The sequence below is a fragment of the Molossus molossus genome, unplaced genomic scaffold, assembly GCF_014108415.1.
Source record: "Molossus molossus isolate mMolMol1 unplaced genomic scaffold, mMolMol1.p scaffold_m16_p_22, whole genome shotgun sequence".
In the NCBI taxonomy this organism is placed as follows: domain Eukaryota; kingdom Metazoa; phylum Chordata; class Mammalia; order Chiroptera; family Molossidae; genus Molossus; species Molossus molossus.
The window spans coordinates 38,039,243-38,063,420 of record NW_023425358.1 but is presented as its reverse complement, the minus strand read 5'-3'; the positions used below and the strand labels follow the sequence as shown (position 1 = coordinate 38,063,420).

The 24,178-nt window shown below is 54.3% G+C and overlaps 1 protein-coding gene and 1 non-coding gene across 2 annotated transcripts in view; both read right to left on the bottom strand.

Annotated features, from left to right (window-relative positions):
- EP400 (E1A binding protein p400) overlaps positions 1-24,178 on the bottom strand; it is a 76,639-nt gene that overhangs the window by 8,957 nt on the left and 43,504 nt on the right. Inside the window, exons 25-49 of the mRNA XM_036276193.1 lie at positions 22,513-22,677; positions 21,133-21,288; positions 20,175-20,269; positions 19,484-19,755; positions 17,552-17,754; positions 17,303-17,472; positions 15,632-15,828; positions 12,948-13,059; positions 12,631-12,774; positions 11,843-11,980; positions 11,548-11,631; positions 11,091-11,225; positions 10,878-10,922; positions 10,633-10,786; positions 10,166-10,407; positions 9,880-10,053; positions 9,046-9,182; positions 8,865-8,921; positions 8,072-8,150; positions 7,727-7,978; positions 6,568-6,613; positions 6,386-6,495; positions 2,329-2,530; positions 2,047-2,219; positions 362-580 (exon numbers count right to left, since the gene is read on the bottom strand). Of these exons, the coding sequence (XP_036132086.1) occupies positions 362-580; positions 2,047-2,219; positions 2,329-2,530; positions 6,386-6,495; positions 6,568-6,613; positions 7,727-7,978; positions 8,072-8,150; positions 8,865-8,921; positions 9,046-9,182; positions 9,880-10,053; positions 10,166-10,407; positions 10,633-10,786; positions 10,878-10,922; positions 11,091-11,225; positions 11,548-11,631; positions 11,843-11,980; positions 12,631-12,774; positions 12,948-13,059; positions 15,632-15,828; positions 17,303-17,472; positions 17,552-17,754; positions 19,484-19,755; positions 20,175-20,269; positions 21,133-21,288; positions 22,513-22,677 (3,761 nt within the window). The remainder of the gene's footprint in view (positions 1-361; positions 581-2,046; positions 2,220-2,328; positions 2,531-6,385; positions 6,496-6,567; positions 6,614-7,726; positions 7,979-8,071; positions 8,151-8,864; positions 8,922-9,045; positions 9,183-9,879; positions 10,054-10,165; positions 10,408-10,632; positions 10,787-10,877; positions 10,923-11,090; positions 11,226-11,547; positions 11,632-11,842; positions 11,981-12,630; positions 12,775-12,947; positions 13,060-15,631; positions 15,829-17,302; positions 17,473-17,551; positions 17,755-19,483; positions 19,756-20,174; positions 20,270-21,132; positions 21,289-22,512; positions 22,678-24,178) is intronic.
- Positions 16,075-16,205, bottom strand: LOC118640475. The gene has a single exon (XR_004961390.1). It is a non-coding gene; the product is annotated as a small nucleolar RNA SNORA49 (small nucleolar RNA).

Below are 24,178 nucleotides of genomic sequence, written 5' to 3'. Positions count from 1 at the left end.
CCTGCAGTCTCCTTCTCCCTCCTCCTGCATCTCTACCCGGTGGCACCGTGCCACCACCTGCATGCCCATGTGCTGTCCCCAACACAGACCCTGCCTCCTTCCATGGTCTGGCTTGCACCTCACCCCTCAAGTGCTCAGCCATGAGCTCTGCGACACTGCAGCTCGGGGAAGCACAATCACTTCAATGTCCCCACAGACTGTCTCACCCTTCCCAATGGGCACTCAGGCCCTTGGGGAAGGGCCATGCCTTCGACCTCATGGGTGAGTCCCCGTCACTCCGCACGGCCAAGCAAGCTGTGAGTTCAGTTAAAATGTAAAGAGACAGCGCGTCAGGAAAACAAGAGTATCGAGGGGAACTTACGAGCCGGGCCACCTGGAGGTTGGCCACGGCGGTGCCCGTGAGCAGGGCTCCAGGCCTGGAGGCCGTGACGGTGGTGAGCTGGGGGCTCTGCTGCTGTGCGGGCGGTGGGGGCTGCACCTGCACCTGCGCGGTGGGCGGCGGGGGCCCTGGCGGGGCCTGCGGCGGTGGGGCCTGCTGGGGCAGCTGCAGTTTCTGCTTCTGCATTTTGATGAGGTGCTCCTGAAACCCAGAGTAGCTTTTCATCAGTACTGGCTGCACCCACGCTGCACAGCTTGGCTCTCAGTGACTGTTCTACGACGCATGAGCACCAGAGCGACCAGCTGCTGACACGCAGGGGCAACCCTCCTCCACAGCCTCTCCACTGGTGTTTTAAATGTTACTTTTAAAAAATTAGCATATTGTGGACAAAAACTAGAAACAGCGACGCTGATGTACTGGTAGCTACAGCAAAGCTCCAGGTCGCTCTTACAGACAAGCCGACTCATATCTGCAGCACGCCAAACATTTTAAAGATCTTCAAGTCATGGTCCCTCTTGAAATTTTAAAATGATAAGATGTGCACCAGCTCTCACTTACTTATTCCAACTGTCTAAAAATAAGTTTCATTAACCAACTTCATGTCTTTAAATAAAAAAATCAAAATGTCAAGATAGTTCAAAAATATTTTAAAGAAATAAGTGGCTTTGTTTTCTAAGGAAACTCACAGTGAGCTGCTCACGACTATCAGATCTCACCTCGTCCTACACTGGAGCTGCCCTGGCGTGAGGAGGGAGAACAGGGGGAGGAGTGGGGCGCGGGGCTCTGGGCGAGGACAGCCCTAGAGGCCGATGTCTGAGCGGACGAGCAGGAAGGCCAGAGGAGAGGTGACCTGGGCGGGACACCAACTTGGACAACCTGCCTCTGTGGGGCCCAGTCACTAACTCGGAGCCATGCAGCACAACCTCCTGCCGTGACGCACACAGCCCAGATCTGAGCTGACCATGCTGCAGCCACAACCACGTGTGGCCATTAAGCCCTTGCGATGTGGCTGCAGCAACTCAGGAATAAATGTTCTTTTTCATCGCACTGCGTCTCCTGGGTACTCGTGCAGGTGCCTTGAGGAGAAAGCCTCGACACAGCGCCAGTGTGTCCTCCACAGCCCCCAACAGGCCTTCGTGTCCCCTCTGATCTGGGAACGGACAGGCCCAGGGCCAGGCACTTACTGGGCAGGCCTGACAGTGGGCTGGGATTTTAATTACACGTTTTCCTGGCCGCTCCCTATGCCCAGGCTCAGGCTGCCTGTACGCGCAGGAGTGTGCTCACGTACATGTCAGCATGGCGTGCACACGGGCAGAGCTCAGGCACAGCACACTCAACGACTGCCTGTGAGAATCGGTGCGGGAACCACTCCCAGTACACCAAGTCTCCACTGCCCATCCCCCAGACTGAGGATCACGCAGTCTGGGTGGGAATGGGACCGAGTGGCTCCGCCCTCTCTGGAGCCTGACCCGGGCATGGAGCGTAGCACGAAGGTGGGAAGGTATTTGGAGCAGGGGTCCGAGGCCTCCGGAGTACTGTGCAGAAAGCCCTCAAAGGCAACGCAAACACTTCCTGCCTACAGACTACGCAGCGTGTGCACAATGCACCTGGAACTGCACCACACAATGTCACCCACGGTGCGCTTACGGTTCCTAGGAGGTGCTCACCGGTGTCAGCTTGCTCACAGCTTTGATCTGTGCGGGCGACTGGGCCTGGCCCTGGAGCTGCGGGACCTGCGTCTGGGAGGGCGGTGGAGGGGGCGGTGGCTGCTGCTGCTGCTGCCGGAGGAGCTGGAAGTGGGCGGGCGTGAGGGTCTTTCCTGGGAGCTGAACCCCTGTGGCTGGAGAAGTTCTTCATTAGTGGACACTGATCCCCTCCCCCAAAACCAACAGAAGCTGAGTCCTGCCTTCCAGGGCGGGACAGGCCACGAGAGACCAACCCATCTTTACCTTGGGACACCTGAGTCACCAAAGACCGGGTTGGGGTCTGCACTGCCGTCAGGCTGGTAGTGACCACGGCCGAGGCTGTCACGGAGGTGACTGCACGAACACCCTGTGTCGGTGCCAGGGACACCAGGTCAGACGTGGCTGGGGAGCCAACTGCTCGAGGCTGGGTGTGAACCACCTGGGCAGGTGTGGAGCCTCCGGAAGTCTGGAAATGTAAGATGAGGGCCCATCAGGTGACTGCAATATGGGTGGAAAGGGCACCCGACTCTTAGCCCAAAGGAGTGGGCACGTCCTGGAGGTGCTGAGAGGAAGAGTCTTACAGCACGTGCCTGGAGCTACAGTGCAGGCTGCTTACCACAGCAGGAGCAGCAGTTCCGGACGACGGCATCCCAGCCCCCGCTCTGAAATACTGCACTGTCCCTGTCCTCACCCAGAGGACCTGCTGAGACTTGACCGTCCTATGGATACCAGTGTGTCCCCAAAACGGGCAGTCCGAGGCCCTAACTGCAGCTCCCATGGTCAGGCATGGAGGCTGCAGCGTGGACCCTTCTTCGTGTGGCCTCCTGCCTCGCACACCGGCTGCCCCGCGCCCACAAGCTGGTGCCCAGGCTGCACCACTCCTACTTCCGAGTTCCTCCAACGTGCTGCTTGGGCTGCTGGCCTGTGGTGCGCAGTCCCTGCTCGTCCTTCTGCGCTCGGCTCGCTCCATCACGCGCGAGGGCCTAACCCAGCACCTCGTCCTGTGCTTTCTGTCCCACCCGTCAGTCCAGGTTTCTTCCCATCGCCTTTCTTACCTTCTTTCACGTTTTCTCCCCTCCCAGTTTAGAAGTTACACTCCATTTCCATTCTTTCAGTGGCTCATCTACTAATCGCATCCTGCACACTGACTGAAGTCCAATTGGTAGCTTACTTTTTGTGAACAGCAAAGAGATTCTAGAACATTTCAGCACCTCTCGCCCTCCCACACTTTACTCATCACCATTTCTTGTGTACTGTCTCCACTCCTGTGAACCCCCCTTCACAGACTGCTGTGTGTGAAGTCAACCTTCACCCAATTACCCCCACACTATGTTCTTTTCTCTCATTGCTCAGACCTTCCACCTGGCAACACCTCCTTCTGCCAAAAGGACATCATTTAATAAAGATCTACTAGTAATTCTCTCAGTTGTTAGAGAATGTTTTTCTTTACCCTGTTCTTCAAAATATTTTCAAAGGAGCCCTAGCCAGTTTGGCTCAGCGTTTAGAGCTTTGACCTGAGGTCTGGAGAGACTCGGGTTCGAGTCCAGCTAAAGGCATGCACCTCGGTTGCAGTTTGTCCCCGGCCCTGGTTGGGTCATGTGGGTGGCAACCACTTGATGTGTCCCTTTCGCGTCGATGTCTCTCTCTCTCCCTCCCACTCTATCTGAACAAAATATCGAAAAATGTCCTCGGGTGAGGATAAAAAAAAAAATATATATATATATTTTCAAAGGAAACAGAGTCCTGGGGCCGGCGGTTTTCTCTCATTACAGCAACACGTCACCCCACAGGCTGCTGGCCTCACTGCCCCAAGGAGAGCAAGCTGCCGGGTCCCTGCTGCCTGCTGCCCTGCCACTGCGTGCACAGTGTGGGTCTGGGCTGCTTGAGGTTTTGTACATATGGTTAGTTCTAGCTACACATTTCTCGGTCTCTGCCCATCCTCGCAGTCAACCTCCCATAGCTTTACATTTTCCCTGCCCATCCACCTGTGGTCTCCCCACGCTCCATTCGGGTAACTTCCTCTGACTTGTTTTCTAGTTCACTAATTCTCTCTTCTACTGTGTAAACTGACATTAAGCCCAATTATCACGTTTTCTTTTTTCAATTCTGTTAACCATTTTTCATTTCTCTATGGTCTTTTAAAATAGTTTCCTGGCTTTTATAGATATTTTCAAGCTTCTTCCCATTTTTTGAAACAGGAAGTATAGTTGTTTCAAAATCTATGCCCAGTAATACCTCTACTTCAAGTCTAGAGGGTCTGCCCACTGTCTGCTGTCTGCCTCTCCAGAAAGCTTTCCCTGCTGTCTACAGTCACCGTTCCAGCTCCACGCTGGCAGAAGCCTCGTGAAAGTGCTGCGGGTTTCAGTCATGTTCCCGTCCCCACAGCACCAGGAGGAGTATCCTGTCTGGGAGAGGTGCTCAAAAAATACATCATGGCTGAATCACTTTACCTTTTAAAATATTGCACACAGAAATAGTTCTTTTTCAATAGGCCAGTTGAAGCATAGTTAGGTTGTACCTTTTTTTTTAAAACTAATTATGGATGAGGCCACTATCCACATTCATGGTCAGATTTTGTGTGTATACACATCTGCTGGGGAAACCAAGGAGTGGAATGGATGGGCTGTATAACTGCATGTTTACTTGGATAAGAAAGAACCTGCCCTGGCCGGTTGCTCAGTGGTTAGAGCGTGGGCCTGCGGTCCAGAGAGACCTGGGTTCGGTTCCCGCTAAGGGCGTGTGCCTCGGTTGCAGTTTGTCCCCGGCCCTGGTCGGTCGTGTGGGTGGTAGCCACTCGATGTGTCCCTTTCACGTCAATGTTTCTCTCTTCCTCTCTCTCCCTCACATTCTATCTGAACAAACAATGGGAAATGTCCTTGGTGAGGATGGAACAAAGAGAAGGAACCTGACAGCTCTCCATTCACTGGAAGAGCCTGCACTCCCGTCATCAGGGGGACCTTGCTGCTCCCCAGCACTGGGCTCCGCCAGGCCCTGCTTCTGGTCTGGAAGCCGTTCCCAAGGGTGTGTGTTAGTGTATCATCGTGGCTTTAATTTGCATTTCCCGACCAACTACTCATGTTGAGCATTTTTCACTCTCACTTGCTATCTGTGTGTATATATACGTATCTTCTTTGATGAATAACTGCTCAAATCTCTTGTGTCTTTCTAAAAGTTTTCTTATTGACTGAAAAATCTTGATACCACCTAAATACCAGTCCTTTACCTGATATGTTCTGCACATACTTCTCATTTTCTTCATAATACTTTTCAAACATCAGAGGTTTGTGATTTTTGATGCTGTCTAGTTAAATTTTCTTTAATAATTGACAAGCTTTGGTGTCCTGAGAAACGTATGCCTGAGCCACGGCAGCAAAGATGATTCCAGTGTCTTCCCCCAGTACTAGGCTGGGGTTTCACATTTTGGTCTATGACCAGTGTGAGTTAAGGACACAGTTCCCGATCAGCCTGTTGTCCTTCCTGAGTCCTCTTGGCACCCTCAGTGAAAATCTACTGTGCGTAAGGGTCTGTTCACAACCCTCCCCCCTCCCCTGGGACGTGTGTCCACCCTGCAGCCAGCACCACGCTGTCTGGATCACTACAGCCACATCTCCGTGGAAGAACACTTCCCAAAGCTGCGGAGGGACATCACTACCCTCCCTGCAAAGCACAGCTGACTCTGAGCAGCTTGTCGTTCAGGGCTCGTGCTGCCTGGGATCTGTGACTAAACTGGAAACTGGGATATAAATCTAAACCCCTAAACCTCAGCTGTCCGTCTGTGTGTTCATGGTGAAACATGAGGTGTTCCCTTGCTGAGTGTGGCTCTCCTGTGGCTGTCTCCCAGCTCCTCTGGCTCTGTGCAGGTGGTCTTGTGGCTCCGCGTCTACCTCTTTGCCCAGGTTTGGTCCTTACCTGCTACCACAGTTTGGCCTGTGTCTAGATAGCCCATAAACTGAGCACCCCTCCTGTGCCTGGCCTGCACCCCGCACACCAGTAATGAATGTAAGAGTGTGTCTCAATATCACGTGACACATGCCCCCTCCCATGGTGTGATCCCCGAGTGGCCATCTCTGCATCCCCACAACCCTCAAGGCACAAGGGGCACCACCAGCGGCACCTGTGATGCACCCTCATCCCCCCCCCCCCCGGCCCAGGGATGATGGTGTAGAGATTTCCATGTGTCCTCAGAAAGCATAACACAGAAACCTTCCCGAATGTCCGTGTTATCTCACGGAACTCAGCTGGCTCAGCACCTTCTGTACCCACTTCCACGGAGTCCTAGGCTGGGCATGCTCCTGAACAAACAGGAGCGGGGACAACTCACCGTCAAGGCTCCAGGCGCCACGGGCGAAGCAAGGCGCTTGTTAATCGACTGGAAGGTGGCGGCAGGGACACCCGCGATGGTGTTCACTATCACGTTTCCGCTCACTGTGCCTGCGGGGAGAAGGCCTGTGAGGCAGAAGCACACAGGAGAAGTGAGCCCGTGCTGCACGCCTGCCCCCTCACCTGCTGGCATGCTTGTCCCTGTAACGGGCGTTTTGATGGCTCCTGCCTGCTGAAGAAAAATTATTTGAATATCAGGTCAAACTCGCACACGTACACTATAAACCCTACAAAATATTCCGTTCATCAACATCAAATCCAAACTCCTGACTGTGGGTGGTGGTCACACGGGATAGCTAGACCCAGGCGCAATAGCAGGTAGGGGTCCAACCTGGGCAGCCCCTCTGTCCCCCACTCCCCCCACAATGCAGTGTCCATCCCTCAGTGAGTGGTGCTCTAGCCACACTGACCCTTCTGACCCCATAGCTGCCAAGCTCAGGGCCTCTGAGCTTGCTGGTTTCTATCCCTTTCTGACTCCCGTCACTCAGGCCCCGCCCAGGGGCTGGCTCTGCACAAAGTCGCTTCCTGAACATTGTTCTCCCCGGGGTCCTGCCTGATTGGGTTGCCTGCCCACAGGATGGACTCCCCAAGAGCAGGTGCTCAGTGAACGCATTTTCTGAATGAATGAGGAATAAAGCTGCCCAAGCGCGTAAGGAAATTCCACTACAGCAAAGGCTAGTGAAACGAAAGGGTTGGCTCTACAGGACATAACCACCCCCACGCCTGGCTGACAGTGCCAAGCAGCAGAGCCTCCCCATCCAGTGCCGGGAGCACTTCCTTGTAATCTCAGCGGGGGCCACGTGGGCACACACAGCGCAGGCACACACCGGGGTGTGACAGTGACAGAGCTGGGCATATGAGACCACAAGCCTGCCTTTCTTCCCCTTTCTTGTACGTTTTACCACTTTTTTCTTACAGAAGATTCATGCGTGTGCATGAGCACATGTGCACATGCTTTGAGAAAAACCACAGGGTTGGGAGAAGGGAAAAGTGTAAACTGGCAAACAGTATCTACTCTGCAAGTTTGCTGAAGAAAGGGGGCGACTTCTTCAGTTACGGCTCACACGTCATGTCTAATTCCAAACTTCCCAGGCACCTGCACCGAGAGTTGCCTCTGCCCCCATCACTGCTTAACTCCCACCCTGCTGCCTTGGAGAACACACCTCGCAGTGTGTGGAAGACACCCCCAGAAGGCTGGGCCTCCCGCCTCCCCTGACAGATCTGATGCTCCGGATGCTGCAGGAACCGACACGGGGCTGGAGGGTGGGGAGGGCCTGCTCACCAGCACAGCGGCACTGCCCACTGTTGTGATGGCGGGCGGCACCTTTGGTGGGGGCTGCACAGGCTGTGCTGGAGGCTGTGCCTGAGCTGCGGGCTGCACAGTGGGTGGCCCGGAGGGCTGCTGGTTGCTTGCTGCTGGGGGCTGGGGCAGAGGTGGTGGTGGCTGCTGGGGTGGTGGAGGCTGTGGCTGCGGTGGGGGTGGTGGGGGCTGCGCCACAGGTGGCTGCTGCGCCTTCTGCTGATCAGCCAGAGCCTGCAGGCAGGAAGGAAAGGAGCGTGGAGCAGCCAGGGCCACAGCCGCCTGGTGGTAGCTGCCCCGCTAGCCCAGCCTGCCCAGACCCCACACCTTCTTCTCTTTGGCGATTCGCTCTGCACGGAGAGATGCAACCTGGATAGGAGGCAGGGGCTTGTCGTAGTTGATTCCACTAAAGACAGAGGAAGAAGTTAAAAACAAACCAGCAAGTTCTGAAGGAGACATGTATTCCCAGACCCACAGCCTTCGTTGCAAAGCTGCCAGGTGCTGGAGGCAGCTCTCATTCAGCCCAAAGGTGGGTGCTGGGCGCTCAGCCTGGAAGGAGAAAGGCCGCCTTGGTCGTCACAGCCCACGGCTCCACTCCCTTCCAGGCTGCCCGAGTAACCACTCCAGGCACCTGGATGCATGAACACTGCTCCCCCCATCCCCCCGGGCACAGAGCAGGAGCAGCAAGCCTCAGGGCTGAGGGTCCCCACAGGTCTCCCCAACCCTCTCATGGAACCCCCGCCCCCAGGACTCCCACATCCTCCCCCACACTTGTCACCTACGGACCTCCTTGATTCAAAGCAAGTACACCACCCAAACTGGGTGTGTTTGTAAAGAAGAGCCAACAAGATGTTTGCCAGTGCAGAGGCGTGAGGGAGAGAAGGGCCCTCCTGCCCCGTCGGGGCACTCTCCACAGGTGGCAGGCAGGGACGGCACCTTCCACACTTCTATGCCCTCCCCACGTGAACAAAAACGCTCCCTGGATGAGAGCCCCCACTGCACCGGATCAGCCAGCTGATGCAGACACCCATCTGGTACAACAGTGCACGAGCTCATTGTGTCGAGAGAACTCTGAAATATAACCCTTCAAGCACAGAAGCATGTCACAAACACAGAATACCTTTCTGCCAACACGGACGCATGCTTGGGGTTTTTCTGGAAAGGGTTCATGCCAAGCCTACAACACAGAATGGAGACAGAAGTTACTGCGTGAAGAAGAAAGGAGACACGAACAAATGATGCAAAAAGCCTCCTGCTAGGGCCCAGGCTTGGCTAAGGTGCAGGGAGAACGTGGGGCCTACAGAGGCTTGATGGGGGGGCTCCTCTTCCCGGCAGTCATCTTCATCAGGTCGAAGTGGCTCGTGTACAGCTGGGTGTGGGTGGCATTCTCATCCTGGGCGTAAATCTGGCCCGTGCGCAGAGGACGGTTGTTCTTACTCTGCAACAAAAGGGTCAGACAGTGACCCTGGGATGGGCCCACTGACCTGGAGGCCTCACACAAGGCCCTGGGATTAAACCCTCTCTTCCAGACCGAGCACACCACAGCAGTGGCACCGCAGCAGGACACCGTCACTGCACTTCGGACGAGAACTCTGCTACTGGAAGTGAGGACATGAGCACAGAGACGCTGGCACAGCTGTGACCCTGTCCCAGGAGACGGGAGATGCAAAGTGTGAGGAGACCGATTCGGCTCCCGAGGGACGAGAAAGGCACCTGAGTAGAGACCTGCTCTCATCCACAGAGCTGACTCTCTGGGCTTCTGCTGACAGACACCAAGGACCCAGCTGCCCTGTGATCTGTAGCATCCACGATGCTCCCAGTCAGTCAGGACCAGAGTGTCTAAAGAGCATCAAACCAGTGCAGTGGCCAAGGGGCCAGGGAAAGCAGACAGACTTTCCCTCACGTGAGCTAACAGCGCAGAGCAATGCGCTCCCTGTCTCTTCAGAGGGAGGCAGGGCCATGTTCGCTGGTGCTGGGAGCCACAGAGGCACACAGCATTTCCTCAGGCACCAGGACTCCACCGTGCACCAAACATAACCATGACAGCTGCACCTAAGTCCTGGCCAGGACAGCCAAGCCTTCACCCTGTGGAGCCTCCAGCGACCCTGTGAGCCAATGGTTGCTTAGGTGCTCACCTTCCCCTCCTCTCTTGGAATCAGCACACTCTCGTAGCGGCTGCGGCACTGCTTGGAAGAGCGGTAGATGCGGCTGCAGGAATTGACGACGTCGCTGACGAGGTCCCAGTTGGGTGTGTGGGCCGGGGACACAATGGTGAGGTTCAGAGGCAGCTCTAGCAGCTGCTTCACGGCCTAGAGGACCAAGGTCAGTCACAAGCGGTCACCACACTGAGCATCAAGTCTTCCCGCTGTCCAGGAGGATGGAGGAACACGTGGGGAAGGGGAACCAGGGCGCGAGGCTCACCTGCAGCAGGGCCCAGTCCTCACTGATGAGCCACTCCGGGTTGTCAGGACCCGACTCGGCAGCAGGCTTGGCAAAAGCTGGCAGAGGCTTGGCAAACTGTGCCTGCTGCTTCAGCAGGAGGTTCTTCTTCTGCTCCTTCCCCTCCCGCCGCATCTTCAGCAGGCCCGGGGTTGCACGGTCAAACAGCGACCGTGGGGGCACAACTGCCTCCCCATGCCGCTGCTTCTTCTTCCTGCCTACGGCTGGATGGAGAGGCAGGCTCAGCACAGCGGTCACCAGACCACCCCTCCCACCTCAACAAGCCAAGGAAAGGTTCAAGGGGCCGACCAGGAGCCCGTCACCTAGGAGCCCTTGGCAAAGACAAACCCACTCCCGCTTTCACTGCTGACTGGGGCTGCGCACACTGAGGCTCCTCCCTGCTCGGGAACACAAAGCGACATGACACGAGTGGGGCCAACGGTGCACACCTGAGGGGTCCGTTCTGTGCCGCCGGCGCTCCTTTCTCACGTACACGGGGGGCAGCTTAGACTCGGGGATGGGCGTTGTCTCGTACATAAGACACATGACCGAGTCGATGTAGATGTCATTGTCATCCTGGGGCGGCGTGGGCGGGGTCCAGAGCTTCATGGAGAAGGGAGAGGTGTGAGCTGTGCACCTCCCCAGAGGCAGCCAGCCCACAAGGACGAGGACACACAGTGGACAAGGCACTCACCGGCATGACCTCTGTCTGCCCGTCTGCACCTTCACAGATGTACTCCTGTGGGAGACAGGAGAGCTGTCAGTTGGACAGTCTGTTTCATATGTCAGCCACATGAGGAACTCTTCAGGTAAGTGCAGGGACTCCACTGCACCACCGGGAAGAAACCGCGCCATGGTCTTGGAGAGCACGAGTCGTGCTGTGGTGCATGACGCGTGGGACGCGTACCGTGCTGTAGGCGTCCTCCCTGGTGTAGGTAAGCAGCTGGTCCTGCTCCTGCTCCCGCAGCGCCCTGGCCTCCTGCTCCCGCAGCGCCCGCAGGTTCTGGGCCTCCCAGGCGCTCACTGCAGTCAGCACAGTGTCCTGCTGGGAGACCAGGACCACAGGCTTCCAGCACCATGCCCACCCGGGAACACGTCTGCCCCCGGCCCCACCTCACACTCTTCCCTCTGCCACGGGTCCCCTCCATGCTGTGGTTATTCATTTCCCAGCACTTCTGTGTACCCAGCATGGAGCCTCTATCGAGCACCCAGTGCCCCAAACCCTCTGAGCCGCCCAAAGGTCTCTCGAGACTGCTCACTGTCAGGCAGCCTTTACATGGGTGGGCTTGGTTGTTACCTTTGATTCCAGGTGAGTCACATTTCCTCAAAACGAAATTTAACACCAAAGAAGCTGAGATTCTCACCTCACCATTCCTCTCTTTCTCATGATCGGTGGACGCATGAAACAATTCCAGGTAGTTCAAAGCATATCTCTCAATTGGGGTAAGCTGTTTCAAAATATATTTTTTGGATACAGTTAACTGCAGATTAATATGAGCTAAGATCCTTACAACCCCCACTAACACCTGAATCAAAAAGATGATTCTTCTCGGCCAAAGTGAACAAGAAATATTTCATGAAAGGAACAAATTTTTAAGACAATGACTTGTTAAAAAGAAAAAAAATCAAGTGGAAGCAGAAAGGAGAAAACGCCCACACCTGCTCCATGAAGTCGGCCAACTCCTCCAGCTGTGAGGGCTCCTGCTCCTGTGCACCGCTGTGGTCCGCTGTCCCGTGCACGGCCTCCCCCTCAGGCTCCTGCGAGTCTCCCTCCAGATCCTCGATGCTCTTCAGGGCCTGAGGAATTGCAGGCTTGATTGGACTGCTCTGACCGTGGATCAGACTGCTCTGACCGTGGATCAGACTGCTCTGGCAGATTTCTAAGTTTTAAATTAAGGGTTTCACAGAGCCACACTCCGCAGAGCTGGACGCCCACACTGCACCCCGAGCCCCTCATACTGCCACCTGAGGCAGTGCAAGGACAGCAAAGGGACGACAGGGAAGAGCCGCAGGCCGCACGTGGGCCTGCACAACACAGCTCTGACCCCCCAGAGCTAGACGAGCACCTCATCTCACAGCCATGCCCATCACCACCCACAGGTCCTGGCGGGGTAGACCCTTGTCTCTCCTGACACAGAAAGAGCTGAGAGATGCTTCTGTGCGAGGGGCGTGACCCATAGAACACCCCCAGAGACAGGAGACACCCAGACCGTGTCCTGAGGGTCTGTGCAGACTTGTTTTCACTGTAAACCCTTGAAGATCTCACCACACACAGCGGGGAGGGCATGTGGCCCTGCCCAATGAGCTTCCCAGCAGAGGCCGCAGCACAGCTAGGACCATGGAAAAGAACCAGGAGGAGCCTGAGGGGTCTGTGAGAGCCAGGAGGTCAAGGCCCAAAGCAGGCAGCTCCTTACCCGGGACTGCAGGGCAGGCTCTGCTGTCCTTACCTCTATAAAAGGTCGTGCAATTTTGGGTGCAATGGTTTCTGTGACAGAAGGTTCCTGAGAAAGGACAACAAACTCCTCGGCTTTCACTGGGAAGCCAGCATCATCCATGGGAGAATAGACCTCAAACAGCTCCTGGATGGTCCGCTGAACACAGAAACGCACGTTACTCCCCCGGCACAGGATATAGTTTCGTGCCTGACCTGAGTGCGAAAGCTTGGTGCCAGGGGCACCGTCAAACGACTCTACACTGAAATCCACAGAAGCTACACACTACCATCACCACGTGGAAACCCTGAGGACCCAGTGAATGAGGGCACCTGTGTCAGGAACGCCATGGAGTAGTCATTTCCCTGAGCAGCCACTTCTCGGATCAGGTCTTTGGTTCCATTCTTCAGAAGTTTCTCTTCGATGGAATTGCCACTCACAAGCCTACAGATACAATGAGATGCACACAGAGAGCTAGGTCACAGGACAGCACAGGGCTCCATGAGCACAGGGCTCCATGAGCGGATGGCGCAGAGACCGCCTGCAGCACACACCCTCGCAGCGCTGCGAGCTCTGAAGCACGTGCATGTAACCAACGCTCTCCACGTGCTCTGTGTGACCCTTCCTCCCCCGGCTGCCAAAGGCCTCTGCTCCACTGTGCCCACCTTCTCGGTCCCCCGGCCAACCAAGTACACGGCAGGTCCCACCCTCCTCCGCTGGCCTCCCCCGGCACCACCCTATTCCCAGACTTGTCCTGAGCACCTGTCTTCCATGGCGACAACCTGGCAGCAAACCTCTGCGTGTCCCTGTGCACACTCATGCTCTCTTCACCGAATGCACGCACACTACCTTCCCACTGAGCAGGAAGCACAGAAACCCCTACTGAACTCGTGTTTCTAGTGGCTGCCTGATACTGGGCATGGGGTGCCCCCACGACAGGCGTCCAAGGTCCTACTTCGTGCTCCGTGAACGTCTGCAGTCACTACACCTACACACGGGCAGACTCCCAGGAGGGTAATGCCGGGGCCAAGGACACGTGTGATCTACAAGTAACAGATCTTCCCTAAACTGCTTTCAGAACTGAAACCACCTCACGTCCCCCGTAAGTTCTCTCCACCAGCAGACATGCCCTTTCCTGTCTCACTTGTCTAGGTATCTACCTCACCTGTCCGAGGTGTCTCATCTGTCCGGGGCATGTGAGGAGAAAGGTCAATGCACATTCAACTTGTACTTCTTCCCACCTGCCAGGGAGCTTGGGAGTCTCATCACACTTATCATGTTTCTGGCCACCTGTAGCTGCCTGTGCGTGTTCTGTCTCCTCACTGCCACTCCGAGACTGTTGCTTTGCTGTCACACTTGCGTCTTAGTCCACGGGGACAGGATTCTGGTCCTGACATGGGAAACGGTGTTCCAGCCTCATTCTCTTCCTCAGACGGCACAGGGTCTCAGCGACACTTACCGAGTCAACGATACTCCTTCCCCTTGGCTGCATTCCCTCCAGGCTGGCTCCCGGCCTCTGCGTGCTCATCTATCCCCACCCCAGCAGCACGGTGGCGAGGTCCCAGGGGCTGGGAGGAAGCCCCACAGGAGCTCTGTGCACGGCCTGAGGGCACACCCAGCACCACCCTCCCCTCATCTCTGCCACATCACATACCTTCCACTGCAACTGCACTTTAAAAACCATTTTATCCAACTGTGCACAGGTGCAGACACACACATACACTAACACCCTTAATTAGGGCTTTCATTAAAGTTATGCTAAGTTTTAATACTACTTGGTAGAAATTTCATGTTTATGAACCAGGACATCCCATCCCCTCACGACATCGCGTCTGCACTCTTTCACATGATGGGACACTCACACGCCCTGCACCTGTATCCCTAAGATCACTCCCCAGTGTTGACAGACCAGCTGCCGAGAAGCAAATACTTCTCATTTCTACCTACTAACAGCTTAAGGACCAAGGATAAGGTTACACCATGCAACCCTATTCATTCAATACAAACAATGGACCAAAATTACATTCACTAGCATGGAAATACACTTTTTAAAAAAGGGTTACAAAATAAGACGGATGGCAGGAGCTACCTAACTAGAAAACGTCTGAAAAGACACGCACCCAAACACCACTCAAGCTATCTCTAGGAGAGTTTCCTCTACATGCTTTTCTTGTTTTTTTAAATGAATAAATAATGTGATAATAATCGGAAAAATAATAATAAAGCTATTTAAATACAGCACTTGGGTGACTAGGTCGATTAGAAAAAAAAGTGGCTACGCTCACAGCCTGAGATTTCTTTCTGTCCGGGGCCAACCCTACCTGAGAGGTCCTGCCAGGGACCAGTGCTGTCCGAGAAGTGGCAGGGTTCTGCGATAAGGGCAGAGCAAGTGCTGAGCACACACGGGCACAAAGTAACAAGCAACGAAATGCAGACCAAGTAAAGCCTTCTCCATTTCCTCAATTGCATATCTGTGGCCAGTTAGAAGACTTAAGTTCTTTCAATATCTGATTTGCCTACAAACAAGGTATGTTTGATATTAGTGGGAAGAACCTGGAACAACACCCTCCTCCGCCGGGGCAGGTGTGCCAGGAGAGGTGCAACCGCCATGCTGAAGGTCAGCAAGGCCAGCCCGGCCGGTGCGGCTCAGTGGACTGAGCGTCATCCCATGGACTGAGAGGTCCCGGTTCAATTCCTGGTCAAGGCACAGGCCCAGGTTGCAGGCTCGATCTCCAGTGAGGGGCGTGAAGGAGGCAGCCAATTGATATTTCTCTCCCTCCCTTCCTCTCTCTCTAAAAAAAAATCAATAAAAACATATTATAAAATAAAAAAAATCAGCAACATCATAATTCCAACTCCAAGCACACTCAGGTCCATTCCAACCCAATGTGACCATGAAGAAAGAAGGTGAAACAGCGGGAGCACGTGGCTGCCTAAAGGGAAGATAAGCCTCGGCAGGAGCTTCTCGGCGAACTGCAGGGCGTCACTGCAGCCCTGCGCCACACGCGGGCCTCACCTGTACACGTGCACGTCCCTGCGCCTCCCGATCCTGTCGCACCACTGCTGGGCCTGGGCGTCCAGCACAGGGTTCAGGTCGTGGTCATAGAACACCACCGCATCGGCCTCCACTAGGCTTACGCCCGTTGAGCGGCTGCGCGTGGAGAGGATGGCACAAAATATCCGCCGGTCTCTGTTGAAGCTCCTCATCAGTTCCTACGATGAAATAAGACCTTCCATCAGGACTCCAGTAAATGTGGGAAAACCTCTGATGCCTCTGATGTTTACTCGTTAGAAGGCATTCCACAACAAGACTGTTCGGGTCATGTTCCCGCGTCAAACCACACAGGTTTTTAGTGTTTGGTCCTGGCTCTTCCATGCCCTTGCATCCTTGCTCAGGTCTCCACGCGCTGTTTAAATGCCAAGTCATCACAAGAGAGAGTCAGATTCCAGGTGACGAGTGCTGTCAGCTCAGTTCGTAGGCCCCACAAGAAAACAGGGTCTTCCTGGGGAGGGATCTGTGCTTTTTCATGTACCCCCAGGCAATGCCAGGGCACTTTACAGCAAAAGCCCCTGGAGTAAGGCTGAGGGAGCAGAAAAACAAACCGAAAGAGGATCCTCCACCCACCAAGGCCAGAACTGGAACAGCCTCACTGGACACGGCTCTTCTGCAGTGCCTTCAGCACCAGAACAGACCTAACAGGCGAACAGCCTCCTCCTCCAAGAAACTACACACAATGTGCTGCTCCACCAAGGAGACGTGCCCTTGAGCAGTGCTGACCGCCCACCAGGCCTGCCTGGTGTGTGTGCATGTGGGGTGCCGTAGAACACAAGGCGAAGGCCTGCAGCTTGCCCTCTGCTCCTGGGAACACCTGCCATGCTGCTAGCCCTGCTCCCAGGTGCTGACTGCTCAGGACACGCCCAGCCAACTGGGGCTTTAACACTTCTGCAGGAAACGGTGCACACCAAAACCTTTAGGAGGGCTGGTGGTGCTTGAAGGGAGCGCATCCATTTCTGAGGCTCCCTCGCACGCAACTCCCTCCTAGGAAACTGCGCTGGCGCACGCCTAGCAGCAGCACGTGAGAGGCCTAATACCCTAGGCTGACCTGACACGCGGAAATGGGCACGTGGCTTTAATTGTGAAGCAGTCGAATGTCTTCACCTGTGGTGCCTCCTGAAGGACACCTGTCCTGCAGTGAGTGCACGTCACCAAACTTGGTTCTGCCGAGTTGGGTTGACTGCATTTCCTGAATTGAAATGACTTATGAAAAAGAAATCGAGCCCTGGCCAGTTTGGCTCAGCGGTTAAAGCGTCGGCCTGCGGTCCGGAAAGACCTGGGTTCGGTTCCTGCTAAAAGCACGTACTTCGGTTGCAGTTTGTCCCCGGCCCTGGTTGGTCGTGCGGGTGGCAGCCACTCGATGTGTCCCTTCACGTCGATGTTTCTCTCTCTCTCTCCCTTCCTCTCTCTCCCTCCCACTCTATCTGTACAAAAAATGGAAAAATATCCTCGGGTGAGGATTAAAAAAAAAAAAGAAAAAGAAATCGAAAGGTGGAGCTAAAAAGGCTCACTCCCGTTCTGAGACACAGAATCTTCTGTTCTTCCCTTTGTTAGCAGGGTTGTGACAGCACTGGATTCACAGCAATGAGAGCCAGGCTAGACTCACATGAGTGAAGCAAATGTCTTCCTTACCTGCCGCTGTTCACTGTTGGCGTTTTCATCAATTCGTATGTAGGTGAGATAATGGAAGTTCAAGAACATTTCCAAAATGTCTAACATGAGCACCATCTGGGACAGAATCAGCACTCGACGTCCTTCTGATTTCAGCTTCTGCAGCAAGATCGCTAAAGCTTCCAGCTTCCCTACGGAGGAGCAACACTGTCTCACAACCCAGAGCAGTGGGTGTGGCATGTGAACGTGCGGAGGGGCCCCCTCTCATACCTGAGTCAAACTGGACCAGCCTCAGCTCAGGGAACCGCAGGGAGCGCAGGGCTGTCACCCGCTGCAGCTGCTGGGCATAGGGCGCAGTGTGCTCCTGCAGGCGGTGCCTGAAGACCCTCATCCTGTGGCTGTAGGGTGAGGGTGGCCGAGACACCCACAAGGATGGGGGTGTGGCCACCACCGGCGGGATCACACACACCACCCTGAGAAACAGAAAGGCATAGTTGTCACACAAGGCACTTCAGCATCTCCACCAGGCAGTACCGCTGACAGTCAGTCACCATGGTGACAAGCCTGCTGGCCCACACTCTGTCGCAGCCACCACAGGAGGGTCCCAACAGTCCTGGCCAATGAAGGCCACCCAGGGAGAAACACCAGTGCAGGGTACTCCCAACCCCAAGCACGAATGTTCACGGCTATTCCCTGTGAAGGGCAAGTGTGCTGGGAGTTTTGGGACATGAGTGCTCTGTCTCCTGGGTGCTGTCTCCTCGTCGGTCTGGGGGAGAGTGTGAACCTAGAGCTGCTGCAGCCACCGTGTCAACAGGAAGGAGGCAAGTGGGAGAAGGGCCTGCATTACGTTTCATCTGATATCCACCTCCCCGCCTCCGGATGCCACGTGCGCCAGAAAGCCCTTGCGTTGGCAGTCAGCTCAGGTTGGGTTTCCGTGACTCGCTACCAAGTGCAGCAAACAAAAGCCAACCATCACCAAAACACTGACAAATGAAATCAAAGAACTAAATAAACGGAGATAACCCATGTTTATGGATAGACAGACTCAATATTGTCAGGTGCAGTTCTTCCCAACCGATAGATAGACTCAGCATGATCTCAGTCCAAGTCCCAAAAAGTCATTTTGTGGATATTGACAAGCTAATTCTAAAGTTTTCATGGAGGAAAAGGCACAGAACAGCCACACATGGAGAAGAAGAGTCTGAGGACCGGCACCACATGACTCAGAGACGGACTATGAAGTCACAGTGACCAACGCAGTACTGCTGATGAAAGACGAGACAAGGCTCAGAAACAAGGCTGCCTCATCGGTGAGCTGATCTGGGACAGAGGTGCAAAGGCAGCTGCACCCCAGAGTCTGTCAACGGCACTAGAGATGGACACCACCTGCAGAAAGCGGTCCAGACACAGGCCTCACACCTCACAGACACTAACTCAAGGGGATCCCTGGTCTACATGTAAACGGCATAATGATAAAACTCCTACAATGTAAGAAAACCTAGATGACCCTGGGTTTGGTGATGACTTTTCAGATATAACACCAAAGACATGATCCATGAAAGAAAGGATCGATAAGCTGAACTTCATTAAAACTAAAACTTCTGTTCTGCAAAGGACACCGTCAAGAGGTGGAGATGTTCCACATCCCAGCACACGGACACCAGCACGTGCTGGGAGGATGTGCAGCAGGAACCTCGCTCACCGCTGATGGGAACGCAGGTAGTACTGCCATTTAGGGAGCGTTTGTTTCTTATAAAACTAAACACATCCTTACCACACCATCCAGCAATCATGCTCCTTGATTATTTACCCAAAAGAGCTGAAAACTTATGCCCACACAAACACCTCCACAGATGTTTACGGCAGCTCGGTACACAGTTGCCAAAACTTGGAAACAACCAAGATGTCCCTGAGCAGGTGATGGGTGAAGAAGCTGTGGTCCATCCAGACAAGGGAGCACTGTTCAGCCAACAAAAAGTGAGTGGTCAGGCCAAGAACAGACGTGGAGGGACCTTCAATGCTCATCAACGAGTGGAAGAAGCCAATGTAACAGGACTACATGCTGTGTGATTCCAACCATTGGACATTCTGGGAACGGCAGAACCATGGAGACGGTACGAGCTCAGGTATTGCTGGGGGAGGGCAGGGAGGAGGGACGACTGGGAGGCACAGAGGACTCTCAGGGCAGTGAAACCACCTCACCTGTCAATAACATCCTGTAGGGACTCTCGACGTTGAGTTAGTGTCAAAATCAGATCCTTCTGACTTTTTGAGGGTGATGTATAGCCACTCGCTGGCCTGGCCCCCTTCCCACGCCTGCCACCTGAAGCTCCGAGCCCCGGGATCTGTTCTCTACAGGCCAGGGAACAAATCTCCAACAGGTCTGTGCCGTAGACGGGGGCACGGGAGCAGCGCCGCTCATTGACAGAATAAACCTGGTCCAGCCGCTCTTTCAGAAGCCGGGTCTTTTCCTCCTATATCAGAAAGTGATGAAAGTGGTCAGTGAGAAACCACCGGCCAGCTGGCAGTCCCCCAGCCCTTGGGGGTTCCTGGTGAGGACCTGCACACAGAGCACCCACAGCAAGGCCTGCCCCACACGACAGTGACAGAAAGGCAACAAGAGCACAGGCAGCTTCTCGGGACAGTGAGCGCACAGGTACAAGAATATAAAAATACATGAAAGGGGATTCTTGCAATCATAAAGCCCAGTTTCATTTCTTTTGCTGGGAAAGTATTTTTAAAATCAAAATGACAAAACCCAGATGATGCTCTCCTGAAGGCACACACAGCTGCTAAGCATCAGAAGCATCCCGTGTAACAAGCAGCTCTGAGACAACTCTGGGTGAAGGTGCTGCCCATGGGCACCACCCAGTGTTCGGGACAGGGGCCGTACCTGGGTTGGCCCTCCGATGGGAGAAGCAGGTTTGGAGGCCACCCCGGGTTCTCCTACAGTCAGGGGGTTGACTGCCACTCGACCAGGTACACCAACTACAAATCAAAAATCAAAGTTGGAAATAGTTCTGGCTGTTATGCAGACCCGCCCCTGCCTAGCACACTCCCAGGATCAGCTCCCTCTCTCACTGGCACAGATCTAGGACTGTACTCTCACACCTGAACTGCTCAGAACCGCCAGTGAACGCCCCTGCTCTCTGGCCACACTCTGAGCAGAGTGCTGCAGCCTGTCTTCCCTCTGGTGAGTGCTCGTGTGTGCCCACCCTCACGCCACCACACCACCACAGCACCACGCCACCAAGGCACCACAGCACCATGCCACCACAGCACCACAGCAGCCATCGGCCTGGCCCTCCATCAGCATCAACCTGTCCACCCTCGCACCAGGAGTTGGTACTGCCTCCAGCTCAGCACAAGGTGATCCCAGAATCACCCAGGGTCCTGCTGCTTGCCCCGACCCCGACTGTGCTCAGGGGACTCGGGGCCCTGGTTAGGGGAGCACAGGGGAGGGTAGCAGTGATTAGGCTGGACCATGTCTGGGGGAGCAGGAGTACCCTGGTGGGAAGTAGGCCGTGGGCTGGGCAAGCAGCAGCACAGGCCAGGCCAGATGGAGGAGGGCCAAACCCTGCCTCATTACCTGTCCCAGAGGCATTCTAGCACCAAAACAAAAATCTAAGGTGAGTGGAGGCTGGTGATAGTCAACCCATAACCTTGAGAGCAAAAGATAAAGGAAACAAACCAAGCGGACAGCAGGCATCTGTGGAAATCAGACACAGCCACACAGGGACCTTGGTTCTGAGGCCCCAGTCAGAAACCCTAAACCCCTTCCAGTTACCTTCGAGACAAAGAGTCAGAAAAAAGTTTCACAGCCAGTCTTCTTCCTGCTCAAAGCACTCTACCTGGTGGGGTCACAGGAGTGGGACCTAGGCCGCTGGCTGGGGGCTTGCTTCCCAGGGTGCTCAGGGCACCCGCCTGAGACATGGTCTGCATCACCATGGGGCCCGGAGGTCGCAGGTAGGACTGCCCGGGGGCGGACACGATCTGAAGAACGCTTCCTGTAATCACATGTGCCCAGAACGATCAGTCACGGCCATGTGCCTTTACCTCAGGCCACAGCCACTCCAAACGTACAGAAACAAAACCACACACGTAAAATCCAAAACCCCATTTACCCCAACATGCAATGCAAAGTTCAGTTACTTGGAGAAATATGAAAATACTTCCTTCACAATGAAGCCACTCTAAGGAACAACGTCATTTTTCTTAGCATCAAAAGGAAGCTCATCTATCCCTAGAAACTCCGGACGTGAGGCGGCGCGGTGGCGCAAGCTCAGGGTCTGTCATGACTGCTCAAGGCCCAAGTCATGGTGGAAAGTCCCAGCTCCCTGATCACACGCTGGTGTTTGCCGACCCAGCGGCTAGATGAAGAAATACCTAAAACCTGTTTTTGTGCAGATGCGGTGGCTCTGCTGAAGGAGCTGCCCCTCAACCATCGGCGTGACCGAGTCCCCCACATCTGTGCTCTGCAGCAAGGCTCCCGCACTCTGAGACGCGTCCAGCAGGGCTCAGTCCGTGGCTCCGCCCTCTGCCCGAAGCACTGGGCACATGTGGAATTAACCCGACTGAACAGTTTCTTTGCTGCAGGCTTCCTAGGGCCTCAGCTCTGCCGACTGTGACTCTCCGGCCATCTTTCGACCCGAAGAGAGGTATGCAGCACGTCTCCCAGACACTGCCGGAGCGGGGGTGGGGGGGTGCTGTTACTGACACCACCCTAGAATCTAAACCTACAGCCGAGGAGGGCTGCTGCCATGGGATCACTTAGGACCGACTCCAGCGTGCCACTCAAACAGCACCTCCTTTTCCTCAAACAGCAGCCGCTCCATGGACACATCACTCTCAGGCACAGGCCTGGGAGGCTCTGGTCTGGAGTTCCCTGAAAGCTGTGTAAAAGCGCAGCTTCTCCCACATAAACTGCCAGTCTTTTGAGATCGTTAGGACAATTCACCTCACGGTAAAATTAGAAAGTAACAAATGTTTCTATTCTGACTTTGAAAATAGGAAACTTTCATCAAAGGATAGATTTTTTAAAACGACTACTATCTACTAAATGTGTATCAAGGAGCGGGCAGCCAGGTACACACGGTATCCCACTGGTCCTTCTAGCATCCTCCAAGGTCACACCCTCTGAGGTCAGGCTCACTGTGGCATTGACAGGGAGGCGCCTGAGCTGACAGTCACCACTGCCAGGAGCAGCCGGCCAGCTGCCTAGCACCTCTCACCTTGCAGCTGCAGGGGCTGGCCAGCTGTGAGCTGCCGCAGCTGGCTGTGGGACAAGGTGAACTTGTTCCCCTGGAACTGCAGTGTCACTGGTGTCTCTGGCTGGGCAACTCGACTCGGCGGTCCTGCGAGAGAAGCCAGCTGTGCTATTTTGACCACCTCCCCACCTGCAGGAACACAGAGAAAAGGGAAATAAAACTTCTGTGGCAAGTCTGCAACCGTGACACTGACAGCTGTCAAGCGGAGCGACCGTGGATAAGTAACCTGTCCGTCATGGGGAGCGACCGTGGGTAAGTAACCTGTCCGTCATGGGGAGCGACCGTGGGTAAGTAACCTGTCTGTCATGGGGAGTGACCGTGGGTAAGTAACCTGTCTGTCATGGGGAGCGACTGTAGGTAGTCACCTGAAGTGTCAGAAAAACTGACACATAGTGCTCACTAACACTTCCAGAAAACAACTATTTCAATAGAAAAGAAAAAACAAAGTTTACCTGAGATTTTAATAGTTAACGTCTACAATCGTAACTGGTGGAGACTTTAGACATTAAATATTAATACAATTAACCAATCTATTAAGGAACACTTTCCTTTGCTCTCCAACCAGTAAATAAAGAGCACACTGCCCTGGCCGGTTTGGCTCAGCGCTTGGAGCGTCGACCTATGGACCAGAGAGTCCCGGGTTCGGTTCCCGCTAGGGGCATGTACCAAAAAAAATAAATAAATAAATAAAGAGCACACTTCACACACAGCGGAAACCTGTCGTACTGTACACACCCTGAACCCCGCAGCACAGCCGCGCAGCGAGCACACGTGCAGCCCGGCTGGATGCAGGGTGCACGTGAGCTGCAATCACAGTTGGTACAAAGACACATCGCGTGAAGGCAGCTGTGAGACAGAAAGCCTCCCGCTGTTTAGACGTAGGTGTAGGGTCCGATCTGCAATGTTTACTGTCGAGAAATGTGGAACTTCACGTTGCTTAGGACCTTTTTTAGGAACATAACTCAGGTGAAGTTACATGCACCTCACTCAAAAAAAGCTGCAATTACACAGGATTAAAGGTTTTTTACCCAACGGTTAATATTTGAGTGTAAACATTCCTCCCAAGAAAATCCATGCAAGAATTACTAGTGACACCATAAAGAAGACAGTTAGCAAAAAATGAGAAAAACATCCAGACATCTTGCACACAGAACCATGAATAAGGACGGGAAAATGAAAAAGGAGACACAGAGGTCTGCACGCAGAGTGAGTCCCATTAGCCCTCATGGCCCACGCAGAGGTGAAGGCCACCAGCCTGAGGCGACCTGGCTGACTATGCTCCCAAGCACAGCTTGTGGCACGGCCACAAGAGTCCCATCCTGGGCCGAGAAACACATCCCACAGGCAGCGACCACAGACCACCATGTTCGGGCAATGGATGCGAGGCCGGACAGAGCCAGCCTGAATGCTGCTGAGTCCTCAGGACACCACGCCTCTCTCCTCTTCCACAAAGGCCTCAACGTAGCCTGTCACACCACAAATGAGTGCTCAAGGTGGCATCTGAGTGTCAGGAAAGGCATTTTCCACAGCAGAATGGACAAGGTCCATGTGAAATTTGGAAATAGGCTAATTGCACTGGTCACAATGAAAAGTTCGATGAAAACATTTAATAAAATCGTGATGTTTTAGT